Source organism: Plectropomus leopardus, chromosome 3 (genome assembly GCF_026936395.1).
Source record: "Plectropomus leopardus strain MGB_pleo_1.0 chromosome 3, ASM2693639v1, whole genome shotgun sequence".
Classification (NCBI taxonomy): Eukaryota; Metazoa; Chordata; class Actinopteri; order Perciformes; family Serranidae; genus Plectropomus; species Plectropomus leopardus.
Window position 1 is genome coordinate 11,505,209 of NC_142178.1, and position 16,153 is coordinate 11,521,361.

The 16,153-nt window shown below is 37.8% G+C and overlaps 2 protein-coding genes across 2 annotated transcripts; both read right to left on the reverse strand.

Annotated features, from left to right (window-relative positions):
- Positions 1-7,341: 7,341 nt before the first annotated feature.
- Positions 7,342-9,513, reverse strand: LOC121942070 (lysozyme g). The gene is made up of 5 exons (XM_042485160.2): positions 9,366-9,513; positions 8,436-8,513; positions 8,092-8,306; positions 7,855-8,005; positions 7,342-7,778 (listed from the first exon to the last, which is right to left on the reverse strand). The coding sequence occupies exons 1-5, from the start codon at positions 9,367-9,369 to the stop codon at positions 7,642-7,644; spliced, it is 585 nt and encodes a 194-aa protein (XP_042341094.2). The 5' UTR covers positions 9,370-9,513; the 3' UTR covers positions 7,342-7,641.
- A 2,967-nt stretch (positions 9,514-12,480) lies between these two features.
- Positions 12,481-14,857, reverse strand: LOC121942145 (lysozyme g-like). The gene is made up of 6 exons (XM_088075590.1): positions 14,527-14,857; positions 13,843-13,884; positions 13,670-13,747; positions 13,327-13,541; positions 13,090-13,240; positions 12,481-13,002 (listed from the first exon to the last, which is right to left on the reverse strand). Exons 1-6 carry the CDS (start codon positions 14,777-14,779, stop codon positions 12,866-12,868), a joined length of 876 nt encoding a protein of 291 aa, XP_087931716.1. The 5' UTR covers positions 14,780-14,857; the 3' UTR covers positions 12,481-12,865.
- Positions 14,858-16,153: the final 1,296 nt, after the last annotated feature.

Here is a 16,153-nt window from a genome sequence, read left to right on the forward strand (position 1 = left end):
ATTTGGCTCCTGCTAAAAAACCTCCTGAACATCTGGATCTTAAGTTGTCATAAAAAATAAGGTGAGCACACATAAGCAAGTGCTGATCTAGCAGCCAATTTGTGATAAACAGCATTGGAGAAACAGCAATTTGTAACAGGAAACTGCTTTATTCTGAGTTTTGGGTGGTTTGAATGGTTTAAATCACCTGGTCAGTTTGTTTTGGAGAAAAAGAGGCCTCTGTGGGTGATTTGGCTCCTGGTAAAAATCTCCTGAACAATGGGCACTGGAGGAATCCTAACCGAAAATTCACACTTGGCACACTGCAGAAGTTGCAGCTGGTCACAAATTGCAATCCTCACCATTAGATTCCACTAAATCCTGCACACTGCTACACCAGTAAGCATCATTACAGTACCAAAAATGGAAAGTATCATCCCGTGGTTCAAAACAAATGAATGAATAGCTTTAGTATACAAGACTCAGTTCATAAGAGTATTTACAGGGAAATACTTTTCCCCAAATGTTTTAACACTGTACAAATGTAGCTTGACACAGACTGGTGACACTGCATCGTTTTTATTACATCTCTTGTTTTAAAAGCACCTGAAACATATTGCCAGGATTCGTGTGATGCAGTAAATCATTGCAGCAATAATTCAGACTGAGCCCAAGAAATATCATTTGTGGATTTCGTTTTATGTTGATTTAGTTTACATTTACACAGCTCGCATTACAGTGTTTTTGGGTTTTTTTTTCATGATCTGCTAGAGATTTTTGCTGTGCACCTAGCTCCATGTGCTAAAAGTCTCCTTTAGATTTGTACCACTGAGCTCTGGCAACAACATCATTGGAGTAGTCTCCACCTGTTGTGTGTTCACCTACCCTTCTATAGGAATGGACGTTTCCATCCCCCATATTGTAAGCTGCTATCCCTCCTGCAGAGACAAACATAAATGAAGTTTAAAGTGAAGCAAAGTGTAGCGAGTCGATGAATGTGTGAGTGATTCAGTGAAACAAACCTTTCAGCTGCTGTTCCTTGGTCCAGTTAGGACAATAAACAGTAACAATAAACAGCATTGCCATCGCAAGTTAAAACATAGCACTGTCAGCATTAACAATTAATCGCCACACAAATATCTATTTTCGTTCAATTGTGTTAATCTCTGGCCAGCATTCATGTCTGCTGCTGGTATCATATGAAACTAGAAGACCTGAGAAATCCAGTGGTACCACGTCTTGCTAGCTTTTCAGTAAGGCGGTTGACTAGCGTTCCTAAATGAGGGTACATTTTGGCAATGGAAAAAATGGCATTGCTCTTTCACAGGGTTCCCTTGACCTCCGACCTAAAGATATCTGAATGAAAATGGGTTGTGTGGGTACCCATGAGTCTGCACTTTACAGACATGCATCTAATAAGAAAATAATTGTTTGTGATTAATCCCAATTTCAAAAATTATAATAATTGTTTGACAGCCAAGGCACACACAAGGCAAAACAGTACTCTGGACATCTGTGTGTGAGTGCATGTGACATGTGACATGTGACATGTGACCGCCACAAAGGTGAGGGGAGAGACATATAAATAGTTTTGTTAGGGAGCTCTCATGTAAAGTAACTGTTTAAAAAAACTGATAAAATTCAGTAGCTCTCTCTCAGCTCTGCTTTGTCTTGGTGCCACCTATAGTTCACTCTGCGCATGTGTGCTGCTGCACAAAGGTTAAGGGGGCGTGGCCTATGTGAACAAAGGGAAGTGAATTGTTTGGGGCGGGGATTTTGATTTTTGTTGGCAGGGGAGGAAACAGAAGAAGGTGGTGAAAGCTAGGCAACCTGCTGCAGAGAAAGCCCTCAGTTTTTTTAAATTTTGTGGTTTTTCCTCAACCGGCTGGAGGAAGAAGTACAACCAGTGTGTGGAGGATTATGAACACAGAGCAAATGAGACTGGACTGTTTATTTCTGATTCCCTGGTGAGTTTGATTCCCCTTTTTCCTTTTTTTTTTTTGCAATGCATTACTTTTTCTGATTTTGAAAGGGTGGGTTTTGAATATTTCTGTTCTTAAGTGCATTATTTTAATCAAGGAAGAATGATGTGAGTTGGACAATAAGGACAATTATTTAAGTCAGGGCTGTCCAAACTTTTTTGAATGGGAGCCTGATTAGATAATGCCAGCTGCTTCTCACATCACACAGGTTATTCAAATATCTCATACAAATGACAAAAACACAACTTTTTCATCATTAAGTGAAAAAGTATTTTGCTATTTACTGCTCCTGAGAGCAGCAGCCCTCACTGTTGACTTCATGCTTCTTTTCTGTGGCCCTGTCTGCCATCTTGCAGGAAATATCTGGTGCTAGAAGAGTGTTCGTTTGCTTGTTTATTGTATTAAAAACACATTAGTTACGCCTGTGAAGCTCCTCCTTGGTGCATGTCTACAAACTCTATGATTGTTCTGGAAATAAATGAAGTGATCTTGTGTTAATCATTAGGTATATTTTGAAAGACAAGCTGAGGGACATTTAAAATTGGTCTTTTTTTTTTTTACTTGTATAATTTGGTGAGTGTCTCTTTTAATTTCATTAAGTTTCCTTTTAGTACTTTGTTTTACTGGTGTCAGTGGGGAGTTAAAGGTAGCCCTGTATTTTTTACAGGCCCCACTTTAACCATGTTAAATTTTCTTCTGTAGGTCTTGAATTCAAATCATAACTAAGCTCTTAACTTTAACTGATTGTTATACCACTGCAGCATATCATGTTTTGTTTTACGGTTCTGCCCTTGCTTTGGACTGTTAGTTTTTCACATATCGTCCATAAGGTGTCGTCCATCTGTCTGATTCCATGTGAACGCAGCATTAGTTCTTGTATGATATAATTTAGAAGGTTAATATACAAATAGCACAGAGACATATATCTTAAAATTTATAGTATAATTTAACTCTTTATGTCAACCCCCCACCAAAAAACTTACTTTTTCACATTGAGTTGAAAATTTTAAAAGTGCCATAATGTACAAAAGGGTAGTAATCAGATCATAGAGCACCACAGACATAAACCAGGCTAGTGACAAAATATATTATGTTAGCTTGAAGTTTAAAATCATGGAGAAAAACAATAATAACGTGACAAGAAACACAAATATTCCTCGAGGAAGTCTGTAGGTTTATATAAATCAAGTTCTATCAGCAGGAGAGTGAAACAACACAAGGTCTTGCTATTTCCCATTTTCTCCTTCGATAGACCACTTGAACCTGAATATGAGAGCTTTCAGCAACAGAGCTGTTGTACTCTGATCCTCTTTGCTTTGCAGGACGATTGTGTTTAACACCTGTCAATCGTGACAATCACTGCTGGTGAACTGCAGGTCAAAGTAGGCAGCGTTTCGTTCATGTGCTGTAATGCAATGAAAAACAATAAGAGGAGGCAGAGAAACATGATTTTTTTTGCCACGTATTATCTCTCTAAAGTAATATTGTGTGAATACAGTGACAGTTTTAGCAAATAATAAAATTCATATTTTTATAAAAGTTACCAACTACAGCTGTAAATGAGCTAGAGAAATACTCTGAAATTATTGATTAAATTAAAAAAGAATAAAATACAGACTTTAGATATTACAGGTCAGGTGACATTAACAATATTTCATTTAAAGTTAAGTTTTATCAACAGTAAAATAAAATAGGCACGCACCTGTTTCCTGCTCTCTGTGAAGCTGGAGTGCACAGATACAGGATGGCTGAATTTATACTGTGTGTTTCCTTTCGGTTTCACCATGAGTTGCTTATCCTGTCTGCTATTCTATTCCTCGCCTGCAGGGGGCGTTATTAAGCAGGCCTTGATGTTTTGCCTATAAAGACAGCAGAAGGAAAATCAGGAGAAAGCGGCTGACTTACAAGAAATGGCTCTGACCTACTGTAACGGGCAGAGGGCATCATTTTTCTGCTCAGTCAGCAGATCACTGCGGCAGGTCATAAACCAGATGGTGTTGAATAAGATAAGCTTTAATTAGTCACTTTAGCGTTGGTCTGTCTGTCCTGCCACGGTCCAGGCTAAAATGTCAACAATAATTGATGGATTGCCCTTTTTTTTTCATTTCATTCATGCTCCCCAGAGGATGATTACAACTGACTTTGTTAATCCAGGGGCTTTACCTCTAGCACAACCATGAGACTGACATTTGTGGCTTAGAGCGCTGTGGGTCAACTGCCAATATCTCTTACATCACGTTATTGTGAAAGTGCGTCCTTCAGTTAGAGATTGTTATCAAAACATCAAAAAATAAATTTAAAAAGAGCAATTTTACACTACAAAAGAAAGAAATTTGACAATATTCATGTCTCCCTTGTGACCCCTTTCATTTCCCCCTGGTGCTATCATCAGGCCAAAGCTTTCATTTGTCCGGTACTTCAATGCTTGACTCTATGATGACATAGAGTGCTGCAGGGATGATTTGTATTTGTAGGCTGACCAAGCAATGACCTCTAAGGCTGAAAAATAAAGCCAACGTGCAAGTGCCAAAAACTGCAGTTCCTTGTATGGCCACTACGGACCCCCATGTTAAAATGTGCAACATAACAGCAGAAAAAAATGTATATACATGTTTACAGCTTGGTACAAAAAAGAAACAGTTTTGTTCTCTATAGCTAATTTCAACACTGAACTGTATAAGTTTTTTTTTCATAACTCAAAACACTTCCATACATTTTGCACAAATTGTAAGAATTTAGAAGGTTGGATTTTTTTTTTTTCTTTTAACGATAGAGAAAATGTCCATAAAATGGTATTTATAGTTATCATAATTATATATTTGAAATAATTTTACACAGTTACTATAATTTTAAGTGTTTTCCCCGCGGTCATTTATTTATTTATAACTCCTATCCCTCATTTGTCTTTTATTTTCAAATCTTCAGGTAATTTTCTTTCTTTTTTTTAATTAATTTTTTTCTAATCCAGTTTCTCATTGCCTTTTCCCCATGTTTTTTTATATTTTAATAAATCAAGTCAATTTGCTCTGGTTTCAAAAGGCTAACCTTTTTGACACAATCCCAAAAATATCAGCATTTTTAAAATGCATCTTGAGTTCAAAAACAACCATGAGAAAAATATATTGTTGTTTACTGTTATCTCTCTCCAACATCTGTTTCGCTTGCCACACCTGTGATAGTGTCAAAGCAAAGTCTCAAAGTTGAAGTTACAGTTTAACTTTTGCTTTTAGTTATGCAGAACAATCAGCAGCAGCTTTGACCTCATCACTGTTATACAGCCACGAGCTTGTGTCAGCCTGCACAGTTTGTACCTTAAATCCATACGCACTACTACTACTTACATTTACAGTTTGTTTTCTATTACTTTGTCTCATTTCTCAAAGGGGAGAATATTCTCAAAACAACATGTGCAAACCCCTGAATCACTGGGATCACTTGAATTTCTGGCATCACTTGAATTTCTCATTTCTTTCAATATATTGCAAATGCCTTAGCACATCTTTGCAAATTATTAAGTACAACTGTCAACAGTCTGCACAATTACCAACTGACTACATCTTGCTGATTATGTTGCTTCTCAGTGGAATAGTTGCACCCTCCAAAACATGTAGACATCATTTCATTGTGTAAGAACAGCCAATTTAATCGTCCAAATCTTTCCAGGATACATACCATGAATAACAACACAGTAATATGGATCCCTTGGAACATCTGCCGAATTGGCAGATTGCTTGTCAGGAGAAACCTGAACTTTAATGAAGGGAGAGTTTCCCACATTTCAGATCACCCATCACACATTATGTTAGGTTAGCTGACAGGTGCTGCCCATGAGTATGAATGTTGCAAACATGTATGTATACAGCGTGACCACAGAAGAATCTGTCGTTTCTGAACATGGAGGAACCTGGTCAGGTATCTTTACTTTATAGGCTATGCATTGCAGTAGTTTCCTTGTTTTTGTAATGATGTATTTTTACACTACATCGTGCTGTGTGCATTTCCTGTATGCTGTGATGTATGGCACTCACTTTACATGAATGGAACTACAGTAACAGTTTCCATGGCAGCGTGTGTGCAATGTGTGATGTAAAATCTTTGTACTGTTCAAATTGTCATTTTAGTTTGATACACAATGTTATTCAGTCAGCAAGATAAAAACAAACAAACAATAAAACACTCTAGTACAGTAACCATTCAGAATCAGTGAAGAAATGGGCCACAAAGAGTGAAATGTGGATGTGAGGGATATTTTCAGGGTCCACTGCCACACTGACAAAACATTTTGACCACCAATGTTTACACACTGCCAAAGGAAAATTTTCTTTTGTGGGCAATGACTTTTCATTTGAGAAAATGATTTAGTTTTGAAGTATGGGTTAACTGTTTGGGGTGAGGAATGGCCTTTAGCAGGTGAGCTAAGGTGTTGTGCTGAACCATTTAGGCAATTTTGGCAAATTCACCTGCAGTTTTGAGAATGTTCAAAATTCAAGAAATGAGCCAAAGAAATATAGAGAAAAACTGTAAGCAAATGATAACATTAATAATGAAGGTCTATTAGCTGCTCTGTGCTTTCGGCAATCTTTTCTAACTTGACAGGATGGATTGAAGTCACTGCATTTTCTGAAACTCAAGAAAATATGATAAACCCCTGAAAGCTCTTTGCAAAACTTTGGGAAGATTCAAGTTCTTTCTTACTTTTGTTCGTGAAATGATAGATTAACTTTTTTTAATGCATCCTTAAATATTGCACTGTGCTACAACATTTAGTTGTTACAGATTAGATCAGGATTAGATTACCAAAAATCAGTAACTATAATTGTAATGTATTGTTTTTCAATATACCAATACCCTATTAAGTGAATATTGTATAATGCACACAGTACACTTGTAGTTTGTGCCAGTAAGTGGCTGTTTGACCAACAATTTTATTTGCATTGAAAATATTTTTACACTGTAAAAAAATGTCTGGAGAAATGGGGGAAAAAACAGCAGTAAAAGACCATACAATCCAGAATAGTGCATCACTGTGGAAGATATATTGAATTACTCTAAGTCAGTAGAAAACATAAATGTTTCCTGTAATAATATGTAGAAAACACAGTTTTATTGTGAAAATATAGGGTGCAAATATAATGCAATTTTTTGTTTAAGGTATAATATTTTATTTTATATATAATATATTATTGCAATATATTATTTACATTTCTAATATATGCTACAAACAAATGTAACACAGTAACTATGAAAAAGAAGGGTAAATGGATTTCACAACACATCAGTACAAACAAAAAAACAAAAAGGGAGGGGAAAAGTGAGAAAATGCATCAACACATGCACAAATACAAGCACATTATGGAATGAAACCAAGTGAGAAGGGGCATCCATCGGTATAGCTTTAATCACATAAGATTACACACATGAACAAATCCTCACGGCTTTTATTCACTGCAAATGTATACAATAACTGCTTATACAACAGTTATGGGTATTTCTGATCAGTTACAGTTGTTCGAAAAGGAATTCACTCAGAAGAATCACCATGTTTTTATGTTTGTTTTTTTCCATAAAACAGTCTTTACAGACATACTTCTGCTTTGCATTTTGTTTATGAAGGTGAAGTTTTGACACAGAGTGCACATGACGCAGTTAGAGAGATTTCTGTAGTGGACAGCTTCAGGTGTTAAAAGCCTGCATTGTTTTTGTACCACTGAGCTCTGGCAACAACATCATTGGAGAAGTCTCCACCTGTTGTGCAGGCATCCACGTTATCATAGGAGTGAACGTTTCCATCGCCCATGTTGTAGGCTGCTATCCCTCCTGCAGAAACACAAATGAGAATGAAGCAAAGTGTGTAGAGAGTCGGCGCATGTGTGAGTGATTTCTTAAAACAAACCTTTCAGCTGCTGCTCCGTGCTCCAGCCAGGAAATTTATTGCGGATGCGTCCGATAAAATAAACCAAGATATCAGCGCCTTGGCAGAGGTGTTCCTCACTGTCCCATGCACCCTGTGCAGTGTGTCCACCTCCGTTTGGATTAACATCAACCTGCAGAAATAGAAAAGAGATGATCAGCGCTGTAATATGAGGCTCTACAAAGAGGATGTGAGTGGAGCAGCAGTATTTATTACAACCTGCATCAGTCCCCAGGCGTTATACGCTCCTCTGCTTGAGTCATAGTCTCCCCAGCCACCATGTAATACATTTCCAGCTCTGGATTCTCTGGAGATGATGGCAGCAATCAGAGCTGGAGCGATTCCTTTTTTTGCTCCCACTGAGTTGATTTTGGACCTGTACCTTTCCATTCTGCCTGAATCGGTGTCGGCCATGGTGTGTGAGGCCCTCACACCTTCAGCGAGAAATCGGAGAACAGAAATAAGGCCTAAGTGTAACTAGAGAATGCACACAGAGATGGTTAGATGAAAGCAACATTTTTCTACAATTTTTGATCAAATCAGCTCCTGTGTTCAGAATTTACCTGAGTATCCCAGTCTGTCCTGCTGAGCAGTTTGCTGGGAAGCACCAGTAGTTTGAACCTTCATGATGTCTCCGTAACCTGATAATGATCAGTTTCTTAGGTTAATTTTCATCAACACACCCACACATCAACCTTTGCTCATAGTGTAAGGACTTGACGGGACTTCAATCACATAACCAACACATATCAAGCCACAGTAACATGTGCCGCCTACATGGTATGTATGGTGAAAGAGCTACAAACAATCGTAGGGGAGAAAGGAGTTGGTTGTCAAATTCATTTGATCTGGCTCGCAAGGATGCTGTTAAAATATGTAGCCACCGAAACGTTCAGAATTGGAGTCAAAGGTCATCTACAGAGTAAACGTGAGCAACCTGGCTTGATTTCTTACAAAAATACGCTAAGGTGGAAAAAAGCAACGGCAGAAGACTTCAACCAAATATTATAAGAAATTAGAAAAAGGTACAAGTAAATTATCTGGGGAAAAAAGATAAACACAGAACAAGGAAATGACCTGGAAATTTTATTTAAAAAAACATAATAATTTTGTAACATAATTTTAAACATGTTATTGTGAGTATTATAAACAGTTTCTCATTCGCTTTTTTCCTTCTTTTTTTCCCTGGCTTGTTGCAAATAATATTCTTAATGTATTAATTCATTTTAATTTGTGGAACATTCAAGTTGGCTGAGGCTTTTATTTTTCATGTTTTTAAAAGAAGTTGCACCAATTTGCTCAGGGTTCAGTGGTTTAAATACTTCTGAAAGCAGTACAAGAAAATTTATGTCGCTCCATCATTCAAAGGGTTAAGGATACATTTTTGAGGGACTCGGAGTGTCTCGACTTGTATTTCAACTTTCCATGTCAGGTGGTTATGGCATTAAATGGCTGGAAGTAAAGTTTTATCAACAGACGACCCAAGCACTCACCCATGTTTCTTGTTTCCTGTCTCCTGATGGTCTCCTTGAATTCTGAATGCGTGAGCTGTAACACAACGTCCCTCTGTCCACTCTTTAGCAGAGACGTGCAGGAAAAGGCTGTATTTATGCCTGTGTGTTGGTTGCTTTCAGTTTCACTACGACTTCCTCATTCTGTCTGCTGTTCCTTATTCCCGCCTGCAGGATGCGTCATTGCGCAGGCTTGGTTGTTTTGCCAGTGCGGAAAGCAGAGGCAGAATCGGGAGAAAACAGCTGATTTACAAGAAATGACCCTGACTGACTGTAATAGGTGCAGAGCATCATTTCTTCTGCTCTGTTATTGGCTTATTATGACAGGCTGTAAACCGATTAAACTAGCAAGTGCAACTTTCAAAAAGCATGCTGCATGATTTGTGCAAACTCCTCGGGAAAAGTCTTTTTCATTTGTTGAGTTTTGCACCACAATCTGTTTCATCTGTTTTCCTTACTTGAAATAAATTAGCCGGCAAATATTTTGCAGGCCAGTTACTGAAATCTGCTAAAATAACACTTTCCTTTACCCCGAACATTAATCAGAGTAATATTGTACTGTTATTTACTTTCAGTATGAGATACGTTTCGGTGGTTTTGAGTTTTTCAGTAAAGAGTACCCTAATCTTTCATTTTCATGTTCTAATGGTGTGTGCTCAAAGGTTCAGCATTGAGAACAATAAGTGTTTGTTTGATGGGGGTTGCCTTCCTGTGCAGATTGACAGTGAAACCGTAATGCCTTCTGTGATAGCACCTCTGCAAATTTTTTAACTGAGCTGCTTATTACTGCAGATCAGAACAGCGATCTGCATTTAGTAGGTGCAAATAGATGTCCTCCATTGATTCCAGTCTTTTTTTTTTTTTCAATGTACTTGATACTTGAGCAACATTTCCAACAAGCAGTTAACAAGTTGAATTGTTTTCTGCAGTTTTATACAGAATTAAACATCAAATAAAACCAGAATACATGGTGTGACTAAATACAAAGCAAAGTGAGGGATAAATGGGTGCAGAAAAAAGTACACACATAAATAAAACTGAGCATTCCATCACACAGTACGCTAAAATTTGACAAGTTGATCTTACTTAAAATAATCTTGGAAACCAATTGTCTTTGAAAAAGGGTAACTAAAAATAATAATCTTAATTTATGTTTACTTAAATATGTCTAATATATCTCATTAAGTGTACTTAAAATCAAGCTGTATGTACTTACCTTTTTGAAGTTGTTGCAAATTAACAATAACAAGTGAAATCACTGTGTTCTTTGTGTGTGTTAGCACCTTCAGTAAACTAAATTTGTCTGACTTTACTTGATCATGATGAAGAGGATGATGAAGTTAGAAGATCTGTGAGTTCTGTTGTGTTTACATGTTTAAGAATATGCAAATATTCAACCAGCAGAATACAGATATGTGGCACAGTAAACTTAGCTCACTGAGGTAGCTTAAACTTAGACAGACTGATTTCATTAAAGTTGTCATTTTTAAGTTGCAACAACAACAACAAGTTTTCAGTAAACTTAAAAAGTAGATATAAATCAGCATGTTATCATTGTCATTGTTTTATGAGCCCAAAAACATGTTCTGTATGCTTCATATCACAGGACAGTTTACAATAAATGGATGTTTTCCTTCCGCTGTTATCTCTATTTCTGTTATCTCTATCTCCTAGCATTTAGGCAAAGTCTTAAAGTTTAAGCTGCAGCTGAGCTTTTACTTTCCTTTTGCAGTCAAAAAATAATCAGTAGCCTTGACCACAATGGTATGATATAGAGCCATATCTTGTGTCACCCTTTACAGTTTGTACTTTTCAGTTCTGCTCAATGTGTACATCACTGCAGTAACAAAGAGTGATAATGAAAGTCATGCCTCCCCAAAGCCCTGCCAGCTTCTACTTTTAAAAACATCTCTTGGACCTACAATGCTGAATGCTTGTTTTTAGACTGCTGTGGCTGAACCTCTACTTAAGGGGAACACCACCTAAAATAAGAATGCCAGTATGTTATTTCCATGGACCAGGAAAGTCCAATCATTATTTGTGCACATGAGCTACCCTCTTTCTTTTTTTTCTGCAATTAACTTTTGATTAATTTTCACAGATGAATAGGAATACAAGGAACAGAAAACAAGGAGTAGAAGAGCATGTTGCAATGCATATAACTTAAAACGGTGGATTAAGTCATTTACTAGAGAAAATAAAATGTTTATGGGTAGAAATTAAAATGAAGCCTAAGAGTAAAAGATGAACATGAGTTTCAAAAATATATAAGTGGGGGGAAAAAACAAGACTGTGTTGTAAATGAAACCAAGTGAGCCAAAGTGTGGGTGTGTATGTGTATGTGAATACATGGAAGGAAGCTAAGCCATGAGTTTGTTTATAAGGCCCATTAATGGCGTCAAGAATTTTTTCACATTTTAAATGATACCTTTCGATCCAAATTCTCTGGATAAAATCATGAACTGACGTCCAAAAGTCACATACTTTGGGGCAATCACATGGGACATTGGTGCCTCCAGCATCGAGGGTCACCTTTAATTTTAGACCTGTACAATCAAAAAGGTGTGCAATAAACTTAAATTGAGTTAGCCAAGTACGAATATTGCAGGACATGCACTTTGTCTTATGCAGGATGTTGGCCATTTATTTTCAGTAAATCTAGTTCAGAAATGTGTTGTCCCCTGCGATTTTCAGGGCACTGATAGCGCTACATATGTTTCTGTGGTAGCAAAGTGAGGCTTCATGTACCCCGCCATAGCTTGAGGTAATGAAAGAGAGAGTCTCTGTATTTTGGGGGGCTGAGGAGGCTTTGAAAGTTGATTTCAACCAACTAGGAATTTGCAAGTATTACCAGTATTGTTATTTGCAAAACTAAAATTTGATATTCAAAGTCACTGAGGACTTGAGCTACTTTCTGTCTGCTCCATGTACAATGAATGTTAGCCTGATTTTGTGGACCTGCAGAATGTTTCCTTTTTTTATACCTAAATGAGCTTTATTTTATTGTAGTGATCTTCGCTTTGAAACTGAAAGTGTTCCCATACACTCAGAACATTCCCCTGGCTGTTCTCAGTGTCATCGATAACATGTTTCACCATTCATTTTACATTAAGCTTTTATTTTACATGCATGTACAAATCAGCCAGTCAAGTTCAAAACAATTTGTAAATGTATTCAAAATGCATTAAGATAGATGCATCTGGGGCTGATGGCTCAGTGGATAGAGTGGCACCCCATGTACAGAGGCTGCGTCCTTGCTGCAGTGGCTGCGGGTTCAAATCCAACCTGCATGTCTCCCCCTCTTTCTCTCCCCCTTTCACACTCTCACTGTCCTATCAATTAAAGGCATTAAAAGCCCCAAAAAATAATAATCTTTAAAAAAAAAAAAAAAAACACACACATGCTTTTAATAATTGTTTAAATCATTTAAAAGAAATGATGGTTGAAAATAATTTTTAAGAGGTCGCTTTCATCTTCAGATTTCAAAAGCCACCCTCGGTTTTGTACCACTGAGCTCTGGCGACAACATCATTGGAGTAGTCTCCACATGAGGTTTTGGCGTCCACCTCTTCATAGGAGTGAATGTTCCCATCCCCTGCATTGTAGGCTGCAATCCCTCCTGCAGAGACAAGCACACATGACAATAAAGCAAAATAACATTTGAGGCCAGTTTGTCATGAAGTCTAATAATTCAGTTAGAACAAACCTTTCAGCTGCTGCTCCTTGGTCCAGTCAGGAAATGCATGCTTAATGCGCAGCATGAAATAAAGCAGGATGTCGGTGGCTTGAGAGAGGTGTTCCTCACTGTCCCATGCTCCTTTTGGGGTGTGTCCACCTCCCTTTGGGTTGATATCAATCTATGGAAATATTAGGTAATAAAGTGCAGATCAACAGCACTGCCTTTGCATTTTAACAAAAGGCACTACCAAGAGGGCGTTTATACCTGCATCAGTCCGTAGGTATTAAAGGCTTTTCTCTCTTCGTCGTAGCAGCCCTTGCCTGCTGTCAGTGTCTTTCCAGCCCTGCATGATCTGGAGATGATTGCAGCAATGAGAGCTGGATCAAGTCCTTTCTTTTGAGCCACGTTTTGGATGATGGTTTTGTAGTTGTTCATTTCCAACAGATCGCTCTCTGCCATGGCCCATGATGCCTTCTCACCTTTAGAGAGTAATCAAGGAGGGAACAGGATTAGGGGCTCAGTTTTGTCAATCTATTGATATAATCGAAGATATACAAATACAAATATAGATGGATATTTAAGTAACTCTAGATGGATCCGTTTTTACCTTGGTATTGCAGCTTGTCCTGCTGAGCTGTTTGCATTGAGGCACCAGTAGTTTTCACCAACATGATGTTTCCAAACCCTACAAATTTTTATCACAAAAGTTTTCATCAACACCCTCATATATCAACAAGAGGATGTATAATGAGGAACTGAAGTATCCTGACTCTCACTTACTGCTGGAAACAGGTTTCACTGATCCCTCACTAATATCCTCAACTGGGACAAAAAAAACCATAATGTTAGATAGCACTGAAACAATTAATAATTAACAGACTGTACTGATTTTGTCATGAGTGTTATCCAATAACTATTAGACCAAGGGTGTGAATATAGGCAGGTAAGAGTGAACTGTAAGGTCAAAATAAAAGTGAAAGTAATTGGAAAAAAGTCACCACTGACTGATAAAAAAAAAAAAGCCATCATGAAATAAATATCTTATACGGCTCTATTTTAAAAAAGCTTTTAAAGAAATCTAATGCTGTGCAATGCTGCTCTTTAACGGAGGTGGGATGATTATTAACCAGAGGAGGGCTACATTTGCAAAACCACAAAAGTACAATAGCTGCGCGCATCCGATAACCGTTAAGACAGGTGCTGGAGCCCACTACTTAAAGATAGCGATTTAAAAAATTAAAATAAAAAATAAAGAGAGAAAGAAAGAAAAGGGGGAAAAGCATGAAAGGCTCGCACACTGTCACTCCCTTAAGTGCAATGTATCAGCGCATCCACAAGTGATACTTCGAGCTGATGCTCTTCTTCAAACATTTGCAAACCAACGTTTTCTCTCGTAAAATTGAAAACTGCAGAGCGACAGCAATTTTACGCGCTTAAGCAAATCTGACTGCATGTTTAACTCACCAAAGCGCCGTTTTACCTCGTTGCAGCCAATCTCGCCCAAAGTCTCCACGACCACCTTTTCAGCTTTGGCTTCTGTGTGAAATTGCACCAGGATATCTACGATTTCTCTTCGATTCTTTCCCTCCAGATCTGCCTTTCTGACTCGAGGCTCCTCTGTGCGATCCAGGATCGCTGAGCAAAATCTTTTCACGTCGTCTTCGCCCAGGTTTTTCAGCGCGTTCTCCATAGCGCGTTTAACGGGCTTGGGAGGCATCTTTAGGTCTCACTCAGACGACAGAGACACACTGCTGCTGCTGCTGCTGCTGCTGCTTTGAGTCACCTCACCGTTAGATTACAGATGTACAGGGAGTAGCCTAATGTAGGATGTAACTGTGAACAACAGCTGACCAGAGGCAGGCGTCCAATCAAACTGAGGGAGTGAGTCTCTGCAGCTGATACATTTCCCTCCTAACTTCAAATCACCCCATTTTTCATAATTTCATAATATATAGTTTTATTCTGAAATGTTGTAGGCATTGCAACACTGAGATGCAAGATTAACTAATCTCAAACTTAGAGTCAAAATATGATTGTAAGAGTTTTATTAGGTTATTGTAGTTAATGTAGTTTTAATAGAGCATGTTCGTAAAAAAAAAATGCATCCTAATGTATTAAGTGTTTCATATTATGTATCAATAATCCGTATTTGTAAAGCACTAAATTTAGTTTTTCTCAAAACAATGCCATTTTAAATTATTCATTCTCTATAATAATAAGAACCCGCTGCAAAAAAGTAAGCATGACCTTTGGGGCACTGCTTGCTGGGCAGGATGGTTGTGAAGTAGTAATCACTAGGAACCTGCAGATGGCGCTGGTGTCAATGAAATGATAAAGATGTAAAGGAGTAGTTCTGTCATGCCCCACTTCAGAAGCCAAATCAAAAATCTATTTTTCATCAATCATTAATTATGATTTGGGAAGCAACTACTAAATAATAATAGCTTAATCTTGTGTTTGTGTTTGATGTCTTATTTTCTGAGAGAAATTAGCATGATGACTTGCCTGTCTTGACATTCTCACTGTGAAAGTTATGCTGTTTGTCATAAGTGTATTCTGTTATTCTTGCACTTACATCTGCTGCATCTTCCCATTGTACAATGAACTTTGCAAAGTAAACAGTCAGCTGAGTGTAACAGCACAGGCCAGGTCATTTAGTGTCAGTGTGTGAGGGAAAGCGGGTCATGTTTAAGTGCAAAAAGTGAAGGAAAACACTGAGGTCTGCTAGTGGTCTGATGGGTTGTTACACATAAACATTTTAGAGACTAAACAATTCATTCACAAAATTATTTGCAGATTAATCAGTCATAAAAATAAACATAAGTTGTAGCCATTTCTTGCATCATCTAGTGCCGCATTTCTGAAGAACTTTGCTGTTATTTACGCATGGGGAACTTGACTGGAATTTGAGTGATTCATTTGTTACTGAGTGTAGTTTTAAAGGCTCCATTTAATTAGTAATATATTTAATATTTGCTATGACTGAAGCCTTGCTCTCAGTGAGAAGATGCAACAGACTCTAACAAAATATCCAGAAGGCAAAACCATCCTGTGTGCACCAAACCTAACTTGCATAGAGTTTTATGCTTTT

Bases quoted from the DNA above. Each gene is read 5' to 3' on its own strand.
- LOC121942070 (XM_042485160.2), bottom strand. The intron at 8,307-8,435 runs GTAAATTCTGAA...TTCTCGCTGAAG, and splicing joins GGACAGACTGGGATACTCAG to GTGTGAGGGCCTCACACACC. The intron at 8,006-8,091 runs GTTGTAATAAAT...CTATTTCTGCAG, and splicing joins ACGCCTGGGGACTGATGCAG to GTTGATGTTAATCCAAACGG.
- LOC121942145 (XM_088075590.1), bottom strand. From the start codon at position 14,779: ATGCCTCCCAAGCCCGTTAAACGCGCTATGGAGAACGCGCTGAAAAAC. The intron at 13,241-13,326 runs GTATAAACGCCC...ATATTTCCATAG, and splicing joins ATACCTACGGACTGATGCAG to ATTGATATCAACCCAAAGGG. The intron at 13,003-13,089 runs GTTTGTTCTAAC...TTGTCTCTGCAG, and splicing joins CAAGGAGCAGCAGCTGAAAG to GAGGGATTGCAGCCTACAAT.